General features: G+C 36.9%; 1 protein-coding gene across 2 annotated transcripts; it reads left to right on the top strand.

Annotated features, from left to right (window-relative positions):
- The first annotated feature begins 523 nt into the window (after positions 1-523).
- Positions 524-17,431, top strand: smap2 (small ArfGAP2). Of its 2 annotated transcripts, XM_058754391.1 has the most exons (11): positions 524-806; positions 909-1,149; positions 11,197-11,330; positions 11,430-11,515; positions 11,611-11,689; positions 11,788-11,847; positions 12,413-12,485; positions 12,564-12,685; positions 12,815-12,986; positions 13,074-13,372; positions 14,266-17,431. In XM_058754391.1, the coding sequence occupies exons 2-11, from the start codon at positions 1,047-1,049 to the stop codon at positions 14,389-14,391; spliced, it is 1,254 nt and encodes a 417-aa protein (XP_058610374.1). In that variant the 5' UTR covers positions 524-806; positions 909-1,046; the 3' UTR covers positions 14,392-17,431. The 2 variants fall into 2 exon arrangements, with proteins under 2 accessions (XP_058610374.1, XP_058610373.1); XM_058754390.1 differs by having other exon boundaries at positions 525-1,149.
- Positions 17,432-19,551: the final 2,120 nt, after the last annotated feature.

Here is a 19,551-nt window from a genome sequence, read left to right as displayed (position 1 = left end):
CAGTTTTAGTTTTTTTTTAGTAACTTCAAATTAGACTTATTTAATTTAGTCGCCATAGCTGCATTTCTAATCTTATCTAATTTTATATTTATATTGTATTTTATTTCAATTAACGATAACAACACTAATATATAATTAGCTGTGACAGTGGGATCTGCCCTTATAATAATCTATAATGGGCTTTTAAACTAAATGTAAAGACTAAAAAAATCATTGAACACAATCATTGTCACAATCTTTGTTATTAATACATTTTAACACATGAAACAAAATAACTATAATAATAAAAAAAACACTGAGAACACATTTTCAACCTTTTTGTTTAAATCTATATAGGACAAAGTAAAAAAAAAATGCTAAATGTTTGAAAGCAATATTTGTATCAAACAAATATTTGAGTAATTTCACTTTTGACTCAAAACCTCTAGTTGGCTACTAAGAAATGATCCAACACGAACATGAATGAATGTTACACGGATGTCCGCAGCGCCGTTTCTCGCCGCAGGGTGGCGCAGTTTCCCATATTCTAGAGATTACACAAAGAGGTTGTAATTCACATCATTGAACAGCGAACATCACGACCGCAGTTGTCAGATTATCAGATGCTGGATTTAGTTGTGCGATTTTTTTTAGACACTGAATGTTTTAAACAGCACATGTCTGCCGACCAGAAGCAGGCACAACACCGGCAGTGCGGTGACTAAGCGAGAGTAATAGCGTTACTCAAGTGTGCTCGATATGTGTCTCTGATACTGCGGGTGGAAAGTTGGGTGTCAAGGACCAGCGAATGTACAGCGAGAAATATGGTGTTGTTTTTATATGAGCAGTGGTTCAATGCCTTTTCCTCTTCCTGGTAAGATTAGCGGAAGCCAGCGGTACAGTAGTGTGTTTTGTCTCTTCATCTGCAGCAGCAGCAGCCGGTTGTGACAGTCAGCGATCCGCTTCCCGGTGTGTTTCATTTACGGACAAACATCTCAACATCTTCTCAGCGGCGTTGGAGTATTTATTACGGAGCAGGTATAGCAGTGAGATACTGATTTCTGAAGATGACGGGTAAATCAGTCAAAGACATTGACCGCTATCAGGCTGTTCTCACATCTCTTCTCGCGTTAGAGGAAAACAAGTTTTGCGCTGATTGTCACGCCAAAGGTAAGATTCATATTTCACAGTATCTTTGAACTGGACAAATAAAAAATAAATTGTTAGAAATTGAGTTTATGTTCAGTGTTTGTGTGTGAGAGTTAGGCCCTGAGTGTTTTACATCAGTTTGGTTGGTGTGATGTTCGATTCGTGAACGAATCGGATCTTTTGGATGAATCGGTTGAACCGGTCTGGGTTGCACGTTTCCCAAAAGGCTTGTAGTTAAGCCAGTTTATTGTAGAGACAGTTAGTGCCAGTCGTTTCTACAATCTGCTTAGGCTTCATGAAGCACAGCCCCGAATCACGTGGAAACAACTCGCTCACTGTACTAAGAATTGTCTCTTGAGATCCAACAGTAGGTTATTGAGAGAGATATGCTACAAAATTGACAGTAAACACGAGTATGACTTGATTGTTTTTTTTTTTCAACTTTAAAACGAGTTGGTTTAAAAATAGCATTTTACAAAACTCTTGCCATCTTCGAGGTGTTAATATTGTTTAACGTAAATCCCAATTTTGTTTACGTTCTAAAAAGACTTTTTTTTTTTTTTTAATAAGCTGGTTGGCTACACGGAATTGGGACGCATATGAAATAATAAACACCTTTATTATCAAAACTTTTAATTAAAAATCATAACAGGAATATGTCTCGATGGCCTCATTAAAATGTTTCGTAGCATAAAAAGGCCAACGTGATGACATGCTAAAGTCCAAACATTAAAACAATTACCTGAATCGTTTTCATACTAGTTCTTTGAAAAGAACTGTTTGAAAGAACCGATTCACGTTAATGAATCGCCGTTAGTCTGGAGTGATTTATCTGCGCACACATATTATTTGTGCAGGTGTGTTGCAGGTGCAGGTGTCACTAGACAAAAATACAGTTATTATGCTTTATTAAATCACGTGTCTACTAAGAGACAACAGGAAACATTTTTCGCATGCATAAAAAAACAACAAAGCAGATTTATCATTCATCCTCCCACTTTGTAAACTACAAGGTATAAGCAATAGAAAACACTAGTGGAAGTAGTAGGCCTTGTGCAATTCAGCTGTTTTTGCAACTAATTCTTGCATCAGCACTTTTTTTTTTTTTGGTCAGTTCTTAATGCTTATAGATATGATTTATTTATTTATTTGCTTTCTTATGTTTATTTTATTTTATTTTTTGTTTATTTATTTTCATTTTTTATTTTTCTAAATAACCACTGTATTGATTTGGCCATGGGATAAAGAGTTGAAACAACATTTGTTTTCAGTTTGAGATTGCATTTGAAGATATTGCTGTTGTGGTTAAATTTCACATTAACTTGTGTTGCACAACACTGCACAAATCACAGTACACACATACACAGATCCGCTGGCCAACCTATGCTGCTTCTGTGATTCTGCTTGTCAAACACTTTATGTTGGCAGACTTCCCTGTTTGACCTCCAGCCCTTAAGGGACACAGTTCTGCCCTTCTCCTTATTCTGAGAGGCCAGCTGCTATTGGTCAGATGTAATCTGTTCCCAGCCCTCCCTGTCTTGTATACTGCCCTGTACTGAGCTTGAGGACACCCAAAACTTCTCATGTCCTCTCTCAACGGTATTCCAGTTGCACTCTGTCCTATTTGAATGCTCCACTACTTGCTTTGAATGTGCCACTTGGTTGTGTAACACATTTGTTCCTTTTGTAGTAGCCTACATGTGTAGTACAGCCACACCATTTCCTTTCTTTGAAAGAAAGGAAACGATCCTACAAGCAGTGAAATTCAGTTACAGCTCCATGTCAGAGTCTTGTAAACAGTAGCTTGCAGTGGACAAGCAAGGCTAACAGTTTAGACTATTCATGCTACGAGTCATTTTCACATGTACAAATGCGGACTTTGCTCACATAGAAAAAACAAACAAACTGTATTTTATGTTTAAACTGTGGCAGAAATTGTGTTTAATGGTTAACTGGCATTTGACTTTGACATTTTGTGCATTTTGAACTCATTACTGCTTCTCTGTATAGCACTTTGCTGTAGTGGTACTATGCCTTCGCACATCTGAATAGGGCAGGTGGTTCAAAGATCTAATTAGCAACTTGTGCTGAACAGTTTTAGGTGTGGAAATAATGCTGTGTTTCTCTTTACAGGCTACACAGTTTCCATAGCATACAAGAGTTGTGCATAATAGGGAAGATTGTTCTTATTGTTGAAGAGTGTCATGTGATAGACAGAGTATTGTGTTGTGCCATGTGTTTTGACTGCAGGGCACACAATTAACTTTTATGCCACACCTGAGCATGAATGTTTCTCACCGGTCATGAAAATTGCATGAACATTTATTAAAAATGCATTTTTTGTTCATGGTAAACTATTGTAAGCACACTCAGAAATAAGCCCAGATGTTGTGTTGTTGTGGCAGGAAGCTACAGTAACTGAGTTTTACAGTATAGCTAGGAACTAGGTACCTGTTTCTTCCTGTTTTGGCTGAAGCTCACTTTCAGTAGTCTGTAATTTAAAGTTGAGCTGCAATCATGGAGGTAATACAAGTAGGTATAATATTCTCTGGAGTTCAACTGATGCCGTCTTTTTAACGATCGATTCATTGTGCTGCTGGAACAGCAGGAACTGTGCGTATCTCCCATTAAAGGGCTATTTCTTACCTTCACTTCTGTCATTGTTTACACTTATCTGTTTCTCATTGTGTGTGGTCCTTTCAGTTCCTTTATTTCATTGTTTAGTGGCAGTTTAATTGTATGTGGGGGACAGTCTGTGTTTAAACAGCTGAATGAAATGGAAATTAGAGAACGGAAGTGGTTTTACGTGTGACCTTTTCTCCCAGAACACCTTGGTGTTCTCATTTGCATTCTCTTGTTCTGCGGTTGTCATGGAGATATTGCCGTGGAGGCTGGAGTGGATTGAGGATGTGATGCTGGAGGACACGATGGCTGTCCCTTATAGACCCTCTCACTCTCTCACTGAGAAGCCAGTGTGCTTCTTTTCCTACCCAGGCTCATTGGAAAAATGTGCCTATTGCAATATTTCTACAAAATGTTTTGTTACTGCTAGTGTCACTATAGATGTCAAATGTCACTAGAATGTTATTTTGCATTTAAAAGTAACACAAAATACGTAGCACCTATTAAACCCTTCCCTACCAACGTAATCAAGTGTTAATGAAAGCAAACTTGAAATAAAAACATTTTCAGCTTGCTTCTGTAAGTGCTTGGCCTCTTTTATTGTGGCTTGTGTTTTGAGTGTTCAGGACCGCAAGTGCAGTGCTGTACTAGGTGAACTACCGAGCAATTTTACTTCATCAGAAAAGCCAATCAAATGGAGTGATGTAATGCAATCATGTTTACAAATCATGCACTGTTAAAAGTGTTTTATTGGGCAAGAAACCACACAAAATAATTGGTCCCGTAATTACAATTTGTGTGAAAAGTAATAAAAGTTGTTAGTGTTTTACTGGCACTATAGTGGTCATTTTAGCTGGAAACTGCAGTGAATTGTATGTATAGGTACGTTTTCAAAAACTTCTGTTCTCTACTGTGATGCACTCCTCAGCAACTCATATCTCTAAATTCATGAACTAAACAAACTAGATGTTGTCTGTGAATGAGAAAATGGATGTAATGGTGTCTAATAAACAGGAGCATACCAGTTGAATGTATTTACAAAGACCCTCCTTTTGGTTTCTGATCATTTTTAATAGGTTGTATCTGATGTTGATTCTGTGTGAGCTGCATCATGTGCTGGAAACATCACTATCCCTTTGTAATATTGTTTGTGTTACACAGTAGTTATTTCTAGTAGCTGATGCACAACTAAAGAATGAATGAAAGGCTTTTATTCTTTATTATTTGGTTGCCACATGATGCTCTTCACTTTACTGTGTAAGTATTCAATACTCTCTACAGATCAGGAACATTGATAAAGAGGCAAAATAAACTATAAAATATGAACAATTGATCTAAAGCATGATCTTAAGATGTTAAGACAGTAAATACTCAATGAACTTTTAGTGTTAAGGAGATACCCAAAAATGAAAATACTGTCATAATTTACTGTACTCCGAAAAACTGTTTGGTTCTTCAAAATGTTTTTTTTTTTTTTTGTGTGTGTGTGTTTTCAACATAAGACATAAACCTATACAGGTTTGGAACAACATGAGGGTGAGTAAATGATGACAAAATGTTCATTTTTGGGTGAACTATTCCTTTTAATATGATTTATAACATTTTTTACACTCAAGTAGTTTTAATTTAATACATTATCTTGCATAGAAAGAAACAAAGCAAAAATAATAATAAAAAGAAAAATAAATAATAAAGATATCTGTTTTAATGATCATTTTTTACATCGTTTTTTTTTTTTTTAATTCCCATCCGAATCTGAAATGTCAGTGTTTGTCCCTCCACACTAAGACTGACAAATACAGGGTTGTCCGGTAAATTCATTCAGCTGACAGAGAAATTGGTCCTGAAGTCATTTTGACAACCTTTTTTGAGACTTTATTTTGTTATTTAGCACCGATAGGACTAATATCACAAAATTAGGATGAATAAAGGGAATTAGAATGAATATATAAATTATAGGCTAAGTATAAATATAGGTGGTGGGGGGTTCTTTTGAATCTGCATCAGGCTGTTATTTCGGGCCACAATAATTTTTGCAGTTCACATTCACCTTGAATTTGACAAGATAACACATTGCCTTTGGCAGCCCACATTTAAATAGAATGTCTGGAAATTTGAACTTTATTGCCTGTAGTCTGCACATTCCCAGGGTCTGACCTGAGTGGGTACTGCTTTGGCACACTTACAAAATGGCTCTGTGAATTAATACTTGGTTTAAAGGTTGGTGTTAGTATTGTTGTATCTTTACTGCTAGGCGTTGCAGACATCCTCCATTAATAAGAGACAACATAACAGAGCTTCAACCGGCCCTGTTCTCCAGGTGTTGTGTCGGCTTTGGAGATTAGCACGAGAGTCAGACTGCAGTCCTAATACTGCCGCTCACAGACAGAGAGTTCATGTCTACGTAGTTAAGAACAAGGCCTGTCTTTATGAATTTTCATCCTGAATAGAAGTCCATCTGCTCTGAGTGCCAGAGTCGGTTCATGTCCTCTGGTTATTTTGCGATAGGAGAAGCCCTGCAGTTCCCAGAAAAACTGGCAGCCTGATAGGCCAAGAATCCCTCAACCCATTTGGAGAAACTGGGTCTTTAGTTCACAGCCCGGTCTGTGATTTCCCCCATAATGCCTTTCTTAGTACAGAATCCATTTAGAGCTTCTCAGATTCTTGTTTTGTGACGTGTTGATCCATGTGGCTTAATGCATCTTGAACAGGTTTGTCTAGTTTCTATGTATTAAAGAGAGTGTGTCCACCATCTGTGTGTGTGTGTGTGTGTGTGTGTGTGGTTCCATGTTTGTTTGGTACACATCCTCTCACAGCAGGACCAACCAAAGTCCATGTTTTTCTTCTGAGGGGTCCTGTTGGTCTTTTTTCTTGTTGTTTGGTTCAGGAGCTCTCTCATGCGTCTTTTCTTGCACCCCTCTTTTGGCAGACTAGCGTGCTGTCTGTCAGAGGAACACATTGTAGATCACAGCATGTTAATGTAACTTTAACAGCAACATTACGACAGCTTCGCGGCCCTGTAAATCTCCACACAGACACTGTAAAAAGACTCCTGTCAAGCTGGAGGGGAAGGTGTTCACTCTTTCTTGTGGATCAACAGTTGCCTGGAGTGTGTCAAGGAAATGCAGGGCTCCATATTTAAAACTGTCTCTGCCAGTAGCTCAGATTTTTATCTGCCTACATACGATTTTAGCAACATTTTACACTATACAGTACCATTCAAAAGTTTGGGGACAAAAAAAAAAAGACATTTACATTGTTAGGAAATTTATATTTCAAATAAATGCTGTTCTTTTGAACTTTGTATTTGTCAAAGAATACTTTATGCAATTGTAATACATTGTTTTTAATCTGCACGACTTTTCAACATTAATAATAATAATAAAAACAATAACATTTTTTGAGCAGCAAATCATCCTATTAGAATGATTTCTGAAGGATAATGTGACTCTGAAGACTGGAGTAACGCCTAGTGAAAATTCAGTTTTGACATCACAAGAATAAATTACTTGTAAATGTAAATGTAAGTATAATAAAATAGAAAACAATTATTTCTAATTTTGTAAATATTTTACATGATTACTGTTCTTACTGTGTTTTGATCAAATAAACACAGATCAAATAAACACATGGAGTTGGCGAACCCAAACTTTTGAAAAGTAATGTGTAAATATGATTATTTGTAATAAATGTATAAAATTAATAGGAATGTACATAAAAGCTGAATATTTTTATTTTTATCCCATAAATATTAATATTATATTTAATAAATATATTAAGTAAACATTTATTTAAAGTACATAATATATTTTTCATATTTTAATGTATTTATAAATCAAGAACAAAATAATGTGTGTGTGTGTGTGTGTGTGTATATGTGTATATATATATATATATATATATATATATATAATAATAATAATAATAATAATAATAATAATAATAATTATTATTTTTTTTATTTATAAACTTATACTGTATTTATCACCAGAAAGTTCAAGTAAAAAAAAATCTTGTCTGTGTTAGCCAGCTACTGGATAACAATGTTTAATAAAACACAAAATCCAACGTTCTGGTGGTCTCATTCCTCATACTCATTCCTCTCTGCTATTGTGCCCACCACAAAAAACACACCTAAAAGCACATGTATGTGTACACAACTCTCTTACACTCGTCCTGGACTATCAGGCCATCCTTAATGTCCCTAAAATAATTTCCCTTTCTTATTTTGGTACACAGTTGCTGCTAGGTTGATCTGAGTAAGACTCAAGCTCTCCTCTAGTGTAAGTCTAGTGGGATGTTTTGCTCATCTACCGGGTCAAAAATCATAATCCTAATCAAATAGAAAGAAAACAACACGCATCTCATCTATAAAATGCCTTTTCAAGGTATCATATCCATAACAATTAACACTGCAGAATGATTTTCCCACCGGTTCAAATCCTAAACTGTAAGTACAAGCATTGTGATGTTTGGTTTAGCAAGTACCACTAATAAACAGGTGGCTTGGCATGTGTCCTTCCTCGGGCTCTTACTGGTGCTTCTCTCTAACAGGCTGATAAGTGTGATCTGCATGTGCGAATCTCTCTGTTCTGTTCCGTTATGCATCTCTTTTGTGCTTCACGCTGAAACCTGCCTGACTCCACATGACTGTTTATTACAGCCGCACATGTTCTTCAGTCCTTCCTCTATCCCACATGAAAACACTCTCTCTCTCACTGTGCTTGAGCTGACGTCCTCCAGTAATACCGCTCAAGCTGATTACCCCTTAGCCATGCAGGGTTCAGCGGGAGAGAGAGAGAGAGAGAGAGAGAGGAGGGATATTTGTAGGTGGAGGATGAATAGGTAATCTAAAGAGGCCCACAGCACACAAGAGCTCATGAAAATTGTGTTTCATACAGCTGCAGCGAACCAGCATGCGTCCCGTTGGGAATATCCCTTTCCTCTGGCACAGGGCCATCTCACATTAGAGTGAGTGTGACCGTGAGCATACTGCAGACGTAAACCCAAGCCCTGGTGCTCCATCAACACATTTATAGCAGAATAAATATCAGAGCTCAGATTTCATGATTGGATTTTGGTTTTCCCAGCTTTTTTGGCACAAAGAAACTGATAAAACAAACAAGGTTAGCTGGTCTCGCCATTGATTTCCAGAATACAGGACTGGTCCACTTCCGCCCACTTAGACAGGAAGAGACCGTCTGACCGACATTTACAACACCCAACCACAGTTTATTTTTTTTATGTGCTGTTTAGGGGTGAGTGAATCTGAAATAGCATCAGATAAAAGCACAATAATAGAATAGTGCAATAAATAAATGAATGTATGTTATTTGGCTCAACCAGATGTCCAGTTGTGCTTTTCTTAGTTCATTTATTTGTACTTATTTCACATGTATAACTTAGAAAATTTAATTGAAAATTTAAATTAGAAATTGTTTTTTTCAGTAATATTTTACAAATATTCATGAATAATATATGCTATCATATTGTTTACTGTTCAAAAATATTAGATTTTTAGGTAACACTTTATTTTATATTTTAAGGTGTCCTTGTTACACTTTACATGTACTTACTATTATAATAACACTTAATTGTGCATAATTACATGCAAGTAACCCTAAACCAAAACATAACCATATAGTAAGAACATGTAGTTAATTAATATTACTCAGTACATAAATGTATAATTACACTGTAACAAGGACACCTTGAAATAAAGTTTAACCAGTTTTTATAATAACATATTGTATTTTTAATATAATTTAAAATAGCCATTTTCTATTTTACTATTTTTAAAAAAATGTAATTTCTGTGAAGGCGAAATTAAATTTTCAGAAGCTACTACATCGTCAGTGTCACATAATCTTTCAGAAATCATTAATATGCTAATTTGGTGCAAATTAACATTATCATTGACAACAGCTGTGCTGCTTAACATTTTTGTGGAAACTATGGTACATTTTAAAATATTCTTTTAATAAATAGGAAGTTCTTAAGAACAGAATTTGAAAAATAAATATTAAAATGTTTTTACTGTTAAAGTTTTTACTCTCACTTTTGATCAATTGAATTAATTCTTACTGAATAAAAGTGTTGTTGTTTTTTAAACTACTAAAAGAATAATTCCATAGAATTGCTGAACAAATGGAATCGTTAAAATGATTCTGTTTCCTTTCCTACTCAAACAAAACTGATCATTTTTCAGAGATTTAATGCAAAGCAGACTTTGTCAAATCCAGTTACTTCTTCCGCACAATCCTCGCAATCTGAATGGAGCTTGTTATTTTTAAAAGTGCTTTTGAGTTTTGTATGCAATACGCATGAGACTGTCAGCGGACGGCCCATGGGCGTGCCATATTGATGCTTACTCAAGGTTAGAGGCAAACTGTCTATTTTGTGTCAAATTAGATCCACTCAGATGAATATAAGCACAGCAGGTGCACTGTGTAAACAGCAGGTATGACCGTCCCAGGATGCGGTGTGCTTGTTCCAGAGAGCTCTAAGCAATTAAGCAGAAATGTTGCCACAACAATCCTCTGTGACATGACATCAGGAGACCAGCCAGAACAATAACTTAATGTGGTGCTGCCACCTATTGGCTAAAACTAATATTGCGTCAGCAGGAAAGCTGGATACTTGTGCTCAGAGACCGTCTTAGGCATTGTCTTTGAAGCTAGCTCATGTCTCAGGAGAGTACAGTTACATAATGTGTTTGAAGTAGATGGTGATAACAGCACATATATATGCACCTTGAGGCCTGGTTCTGATTTATATGACTTTGTTGAAGGTAGTGTGGGCTTTATCATGCCTGTGTCTTCATACACGTGTGATTTAAGAGCAGTGGGAAGGACTACAGATGCTGCAGGGGCTGGTGGGTGTGTGTTATCAGCGTTGTGCCAGCGTGTCCACATGACTGCTCAAACTGGATTAGTCATTGCAGTGCGTGAAGCTTCTTATTTTCTCTTCTAATGCCAAGCAGGAGAATGTAAATATCACTCCTCGGCAGGCTCCCTCTATCTCTCGCTCCCTTCTGTCTGTGTTTTTCTGTCCATTCTCTCCTTCACTGACTCATTAAATTGCTTCAGCCAGGCTGAATTCTGATTTTGAGAACTGGCTCGCTTTCAATTCACAGAATGGCATTTGAATTGAATTGACCACACCCCACAGGAAGAGGAATTTGTTGAATTTTAAAACATAATGATATGTGACACCATCTGCAATTGTGTAACTTCATAAAATTGAATGTTAGTCAAATTTTGTGACATTATCACAATTTAAAAATAACTTTTGAATAATTCCGGGAAATTAATTACTCTTCCATGAAGATTGATCAAATTAAAGTTTTTTTTAAAGATGTAATGAAGTGACATTTCAGTATTAATTAGGCTATTTCTATCATTTTTTTTTTAAGCAGATTAAACTGTAGTTTTCTTTGCCCATTAGGTCCCAGGTGGGCATCCTGGAATCTTGGAATCTTCATTTGTATCCGCTGTGCGGGAATCCATCGTAATCTTGGCGTGCACATATCACGAGTTAAATCTGTAAACCTGGACCAGTGGACTCATGAGCAGATACAGGTAAGCTTTATGGATCAAGGTTTCCAGTAGAAAGGGCCACATTTATGTATGATCTATGTACATGGCTGATTGATTTGCATGTGTTTGTGTTGTGCTCAGTCTGTTCAGGAGATGGGGAATGCCAAAGCTCGGCGACTATACGAGGCCTTTTTACCGGAGTGCTTCCAGCGCCCAGAGACAGACCAGTATCCTTTAGCACTTATATACAGCATGTGTGTGCATGCATGTTTAAGCTTATTCTCCCCTCATGTTAAAGGTTTCCTTAAGCTACACCTGACAGAGCTGCTGAGATTTTTATCCGTGACAAATATGATAAGAAGAAATATATGGATAAATGCATTGACATCCAGTCCTTCAGGGTAAGTCCTGAGATGCTGAAATTAAAAATTGTCATTGTAATTTTCTCTTTTACTTTGATTTTGTAAAAAATAAAATGTAATTTTCTTTACGTTGTCAGAAAGAAAAGAGTGCGACTGTGACGAAAGAGGCTCCTGTTGTTTTTGAAAAGATGAAGCTGGTGGGTCTCTGCATTTGTGAAATTATTTTATTTTGTAATTTGTATTATTTATTATTTTTATTATAATAAATAATATTGTAATAAAGAAATACATGTAATTTTACATCTTGATTTAATGTGCTTTTTTAATCTTTCTAATTTAGATTAGAATTGAATTATTTTAATATTAATAATAATAATAATAATAATATATTAATTGAAATACTTCGTAGTCATATTGAGGGCCTGGCCCCCTGTTTTAGAACCACTACTTTATAGACATAAAACCTAGAAGATAATTTTTTTAAGCCATGCGTTCCTTCTGGAATTCCTAGAATAGCAGTTTTTGATTTCCGAGTAAAACTGTGGTTAATAATATTTAAAGAGACTTTCATGTTTTGTTCTAACCATATACTGCACACCCATATACATAAACTGAACAAAACATTTTCATTTTAAAATCACATTAGAAATTTCTAAAGACGCCTTCCAAGTTGAGCTTCAAATTGACGTCTTGTCTGAACGACTCTCATTTAAATAACAAAATGTTGTTTCCATCATTAACGCATGTTTGTTTGTCATATAGAAAAAAGACGAGTCACAACAATTCAGAAACAGTCCAAAGCAGTCACAGTCAGTTAATGACTTACTAGGACTAGGTAAGAAGCTAACAAACACACCATACACATCAGTACAATCACTATATAGATGCTTGATGTTGAAACTTTCTTTCTCAGATGCCCCTTCGCCTCAAGCTACCATGTCCAATGGCAAACCAAGCACTGAACTCAGTCCCGCCCTCGACCTCTTTAGCTCTCTGCCTGCTGCTGTCAGCAGCTCAAACTCCTCCAGGAGCACGGTAGAGATTTTCACTTCATTCTCACTGTCCTTTGACAATCTTGGATCCATCTATTGAGTGATTAATGCATGCAATGCAACCAAGTAGTTTAAGTGTTTGTTTTTTTGGGGGGTTTTTTCCCCACTGTAGCCTAGCTCAGGGTCCATGCCCACTGGACGGGTAGCAGCATCAGTGCCGGAAAACCTCAGCCTGTTCCTGGATCCCCCCTCCAAAAGTGAGGACGGCGGAAAAAAGATGTCTAAGGACTCAATCTTGTCCCTGTATGGCAGTACGGCACCACCAACAAACATGGCTGCTCATGGTGAGATTAGCTTCAGGATGAAAGCATATTTGAAATGTTTTCTGTCGCTTTGTACTGTTTATGCATGTTTATCGGTTTCTGTTTTAGCTGGCATGTACATGGGAGCAGCCCAGATGGGCTATGTCCCTGCTGCAGGATACGGCCAATACCAGGCCCTGGGTGCCCAGCAGGGCATGATGGGGCCTATGATGGCTCCACAGATGAACATACTGGGACAGGCAGGTGTCATGCCGCACACCGGAGTGGCAGCTGCGCCTCCGTACATGGCAGGGGTGCAGGGGGGCGTAATGGGAATGCAGAATGGGATGATGGGAAGCATGGCAGCAGTTCCTCAGCAGGCATATGGTGCACAGCAGGCCCAACAGCTGCAGTGGAACATCAGCCAGGTAACAAGCACCGAAATCACAATCACCATGCTGATTTGAAACAACAAACATTTTATGCTTTGTTCAGTGATCAAATCCATTTTTGAGTTTGTTACTGCATGAACACACGTTATAAAGATTTTACAATTAAAATTCTGTCGTCATTAAGTTACAGAGTTAAGTTAAATCACCCTCATGTTGTTCCAATCGTGTACGACAGACTTTTTTCTGTGGAACACAAAAGAAGGTATTTTGAAGAATGTACAGTTTTTTTCCCATGTATTTATCATGAATGGAGACTGTAGTTTTCAAGCTTCAAAAAACCCGCAAAAGCATAATAAAAGTATCCATAAGACTCATAAGCTATATTGTATTTTAAATGTAAATTATATAGTTTGGTTTCTTATTCACTGATATGCAGTTTGTGAGGTCCTAACTGCCACTCACTTATCAGTGAGTTGAAATTTTGAAAAAAATAAAGACATTTATAATGTTACAAATTTTTTCCATTTTCAAATAAATGCTGTTCTTTTGAATTTTCTATTTATATTCCTGACAAAAATGTCAGTTTACACACAAATATTAAGCTGAACTGTTTTAACATTGATAATAGGTAATGTTTCTTGAAAATATTAATACTATTTTTGCTGTATTTATGATTATGAAAATTGCTGCTTTAGTGAGCATAAGAGACTTCTATCAAAAATGATATCAAAACAAAACTTTCCAAACTTTTGAGTAGTATTGTTCTTACTCGTATGGGTGTTAACATAATATTTCAGTTAATAGAGATTTCAATTTCATCTGTTCCTCATGCAACATGAGGGAAAACAAAATGAAATCAACAAATAGCAGTGTGATCATTGTTTTCTGTTAATTGCCTGTAATAACCGTTTCTGTTGTCTATCTCACAGATGACTCAACACATGGCAGGAATGAATTTCTATGGTGCCAATAACATGATGGGATATGGGCAACCCATGGGCGGTGAGGCTGCTCCCGGTTCAAATCCAGTGCTTGGATCACACGTGTGGAAGTGATGATGTCATAGAGAGAGAGTGGGACAGCGTGTCTGAATTGGTTGGGCTCGGTTGGCGCCACGACTGACTGACAGCAGAAGGGGAACAGATTGTAGGAGCAAACACTTTGGGGAGTCGATTAGACGATCGCAACCGAAGCAAAGTCTCTACCTCCCTCATTCTCAGAGCCAGATTCTCATGCTTGCCTTCAAACAGTCACATACTCAGAGAGAGAATAGAAGTGTCATTCGCAAGGTAGAGTGTGTATGCACTTCTCAGCCGAATGTCAGCTTTGATGTCCCCAAATGATGTGTTTTTGCTACATCCGCTTGAAGATTTGGTTTTCTGTTCTCTCTTTGATCAGTGTTAAGATGCGATCACATTTACCGTTTTTGGGCGAATTTTCACGGGCAAAATCCGGTTAAGAATCCACACAATCTGGAATTTATTTGCTTGAGGGCGATTGATTTCCCCTTGCAGATTTTGCTTGTGAATTTGCCACGTTGACCAACAGAGACCTGCTTGGTGTGACTTTTCTGTGCTTCATACTTCACGATATACAATTACCCTCTTTGGCCCACAACGTTTCGCCAAAATTGCGCTAATGCGACAGCATCTTTAGTTTCAGTTAACAAAGCTTGTTTCATTTCAGAAACACTTTATCATATAGATATATATATATATATATATATGTAACATAGTCTATGTCTCATCATAAGCATGTTTGCAGTCATAAATGAACAGCTAGAAGCAATTTTAGTTAGTAAGGATCTTAAACTTTGATACTGCTGAGGAAAATGTCCATTTTGTGTCTGTGCTATCAGGTTCTGCAATGATACTCTCCTATTTTCGTCTTTCTAATGCACAGGGTACAACTAAGCCACTTTGACTTTACTTTCTGTCACATTCGCTCTCAACTCAGGAGTAATAAAGACTTGGGAGGATGAGGGTTCTCACATCCATCTCATAGCAGGATATTCACATTCAGCCAAAGATTTATTAATGCTCAGCAGTCGGCACAGATCTTTGGAACGATATGTTCTAGATGGATCCATGCTGCTGTTTGTCATTTCAGAGCATTGCAGTTTGACCTCAAGAGTGTAATGGCACCATTGATTGTATTGTGCACTGCTTTTCTCCTCATTACTGAGTGCAGGGTCACCGCTGGCGGAGAGAATGAAATTTTGGGACACTGAGGCTGCAGTTTGGACCGAGACCAAATGAATGTTTCACTCTGACTGCTGCCCGGAGAGCAGAATTTGCCATGGCCACTGTGTGAAGTTCATTCAAAGCAGTCAGCTTGGGGTTTTATTGACTTTGCGCGCTGTTTGTTTGAGCCTAACGTCTGCTTGTTATGAGGTTATGAGGTTCACTCTTGATCTTATTTTAAACTAGAGCATGTGAAAAGAAGCTAGGACTAAACTGCTAAATAAGCTAAACTGCTTATAAACAGCCTAAGCTGGTTTGCTGGTCTGGTTTACTGATTTCAAACAGGTTTTAGGCACTCACAACTAGCCTAGCTGGGATACCAACAAGACCAGTTTAAACAAAGCCTGAAAAAGACCAGAAATCTGTCTTAGACTGGTTTGTGTAATTATTATTTTTTTTTGTTCAGGGTTAAGCATTAAACATGTCTGTGCTTTTGTGTTTATTTTCAGGTCATAGCCATAGAGACTCAAAATGTTCTACCCAGGAAGCGTTTTTTTCTTTCTTTTTCTTTTCTTCCTCAATATGTGAGTGTATAAGACAGTGATTTGTAAAGGAGTTCATTGCGCTAGGCATCTCGACATTTTACAATATTTGGTTGCTGTGTTTTTCACTGTAGACCTGAATGTGAAGAATTGTTTGCTAATATTATTACTTATGCTTTTTATACCTTGGTGAATATGTGGTCTGAAATGACACTGTCATTGTGGTATTGCACATCACTGCCCTCTACTGGCCAATAAGTGATCATCAGTAATGTACAGTGGTGTTTGTATATCACATCATTTGTTGCTGAAGGTCTGTTTATTTTTTATTTATTTTTTTTTGTATTGTGCAAAAAGATTTAATTTTAATCTGCTCTGCATTTTTTAGGGTTTGTATGTTTGGTTTGTTTATTCTGATTAAATGGGACCATTCCTTTCTCATAATTAGGCACATGTGATCCTGTAAATACCATGTTTGTGATATAATGAGACATAACCCTCTATATATGGTCCAAGGTTTTATCTTTAATTTAAAACTATTGTTATAATGGCACTTTACAATAGCAGCCTGTATGCATGAATCGTTCATTGAGAAAGTTTGATTAGACAACATTCAATTTGTGTGCATGCTAGACATTCCAAAACAGCAATCGCTGGACGTTCAGACTGACGTCATACTGTATCAGTGGACTGAAAAGTATTCCTGCTGATGGGATTCATCTCGCCAGGTGGATCTGCTTTCAACCTTCCACTTTGAATGTATCTGTCCGTTTTGAGTGATTTGGATCAGGTCATTTAAAGAATGTTGTAGTGCTTTATGTAAAGCAATACGGGGTCCTGTTTAAAAGTTGATTTACAATATTACATTGGCACATAGTTAATCTGTAGAGAAGCAATCATTCTAGATGTCTTCTACAAAATGCAACTGCTACGTATACAGTGCACATTTCATTCAACACATAAAATAAATGCTTTTGTTTGAAGCTAGTGGTAAATGTTAAAATCTCTATTGCTGGTTTCTCAGTATGCACCAAACGGTTCCTTTCTGGAATATGGAGGGCTTGTTTCCACACTCAAGGAAGAGACTCCGACAGCTGTGTAATGGTTTTCATCGCTCCTTTTGGTGAAACGGTGCTAAAACATCATCTGCCCACATTACGTTGTGGAGGTCCTGAACATTCTTCCTCTGTGAACTTTCATGTGAGAGGATAACGTCATGTAAGTGTCTGTTATGCTGAAGTGATCCCATCATTGTGGCTCACAGTGAATGTGTAGGTACAGTATGCAGGTTACTTGCAAAGTTTGTATTTAAGTTCCTTTTCAGAAATGCATTACAAAGGCTTGAATAAGATGAGAAATAAACATCTTGACTGCAATTAAGCATTGTGAAGTGAAAAAAAAAAAAAAAAAATATATATATATATATTGTGCATTTTCTTTAGTGATACAAATGCAATAAATAACATAACAATCATCATCCACACACTAGAATAAAAATTATTCACAAATGAGGGTTGTGCAGATTTATATGCATTGAAATGTTTTTTTTTTTTCAATTTGCATATTCTCATTCAACTTTTATGATATAATGTTAATTAGTGAATAAAGTGTGTTATTAAGAGAAGTGATTCAACAATGGTTGTTGTAGCTGCCTGTATGGCAGATATGTACCTGATTAGTCTATAAAGGTAGCCTACACTATATGGACAAAAGTATTGGGACACCCCCTTGTAATGAACAGGTTTGACTACTTTAGTAATTTCCATGAGTACAAATCTTAATGTTAAAGCATATAATGCCATTATAGAGGAATTGTGTGCTTCTAATTTTATAGCAACAGTTTGGACAGGACCTTTTTTTTTTTATTCTAACATGACAATGCCTCTGCAAGGCAAGGTTCAAAAGAAATGATTGAGGAAGAACTTGACTAGTCTGCAAGAAAGCCAAGTCCTAATCCCAGCTGAACACCTAAATGCAGACCTTGGGCCTCATTTATAAAATGTTGCGCAGAAACCGTCCTAAATTTGATCTTACGATCGTTTCTCAGAAATGCGTACGTGCGATTCATAGAATGAACATACGAACAGAAAACGAGCGTACGCGCGTATTTCAGATGTGAAATCTATGAATTGCAAATTATCTTGAATTTGCGCGCAATTGAATGGTTTCAGCTCTCTGCCTTGTAAACGACTCCTAATTAATATCATTAACATATAAAATATCACCAATCATCATAATTTAGAACAGCGACCTGCAAGAACAGCTTACATTTGAAAAATTCTGCATTACTCCGACAATAAAAAGTGCGTACGTCTGCTCGGACCCTGACGTGAAGCTAAGCACTTTTCCACGTCAAAGACCGTTTTTATAAATATGAGCGTTGGCGTGGATTTAAGCGTACGCACACTATAAGATCAAATCTGTGCGTACGCACGCTTTATAAATGAGGCCCCTTGTTTTTTTTGTTTTTTTTTCTGTTCTAAAGAAGGGGGTGTCCCAATACTTTTGTCCATATAGTTTTTGTTGTAGCAGTGAGGTTCAAGAGTTGCTGCCAATTGCAAGAACCACTAGGGGCAGGGCACACAATATGCAGGTTGGAAATTAGTAGAAGGTAGGAGTTTGTCCTCTATTTATCGGCTTTTTAATCACCTTTTCCTGATAAGTATTTAGGATGTACTGTACTTTGGGGTAGAAGTCTTTTAAAATACTGCCATTTAGCTTCAGCTGTCTGTTATCTCTGTCCGTCTCTTTTCCATTTCTCCTCTTTGGTATAACGATATTGTGTGCTTCACAACACAATGAACTTCTCATTTAGCTGTAGGCCTACTGTAAAATAAACACATTTGCTTTCCAAGTGTTGCCATTCTTCTGGAAAATGGAGAACGAAGGTGTTCCTCTATAATTTCCGGGCAAATTTAGGTAGCCTAACTATTTGTCTATGCACTGTACTTCCGTTTGGTGGTCAGTGGTCAAGGCTACCCAAATAATAATAATAATCTTTCGTCACACATAATAAATGTGACATCAACTGTAAAACAAGAAGGAAACGTGAGGCTTATTTGGTGACACTCTGAACCAAAAAAGACAAGACTACCACAGCATTTTGACCCAAAATATATCTCCAGGCTATTTCTGAACTACCTAGAACTATATTTTAATTTCAAAGTACGCAGAGTTTTCAGACCTTAATGTGTAAAGAGCTAGGTAAGTTTAGCATTACCTAGAATTTGAGTAAAGTGTCCCTGTAAAACCACCAGATGGCAGTCAAGATCAACAGAATTAAATTTCTACATTGTTTGAGAGAATTTATAAAAAGGTAACCTTTAATTACCTAACCGAGGCTGAACGTTTGGCACCAAATTCCCTTTTATAATTTAAGTTTTGTAAATGCAAATGGGAATCTACCATCCATAGTGTAGGCCTAAATCTTTTAATGATTTTCCTTTAAAGGTGTTGAATGTAGTGAGGGTTTATGAAAACCTGCTCAACT

This window comes from Onychostoma macrolepis, chromosome 19 (assembly GCF_012432095.1).
Source record: "Onychostoma macrolepis isolate SWU-2019 chromosome 19, ASM1243209v1, whole genome shotgun sequence".
In the NCBI taxonomy this organism is placed as follows: Eukaryota; Metazoa; Chordata; class Actinopteri; order Cypriniformes; family Cyprinidae; genus Onychostoma; species Onychostoma macrolepis.
The sequence above is the reverse complement of the archived record's forward strand: the minus strand, read 5'-3'. Positions and strand labels throughout refer to the sequence as shown.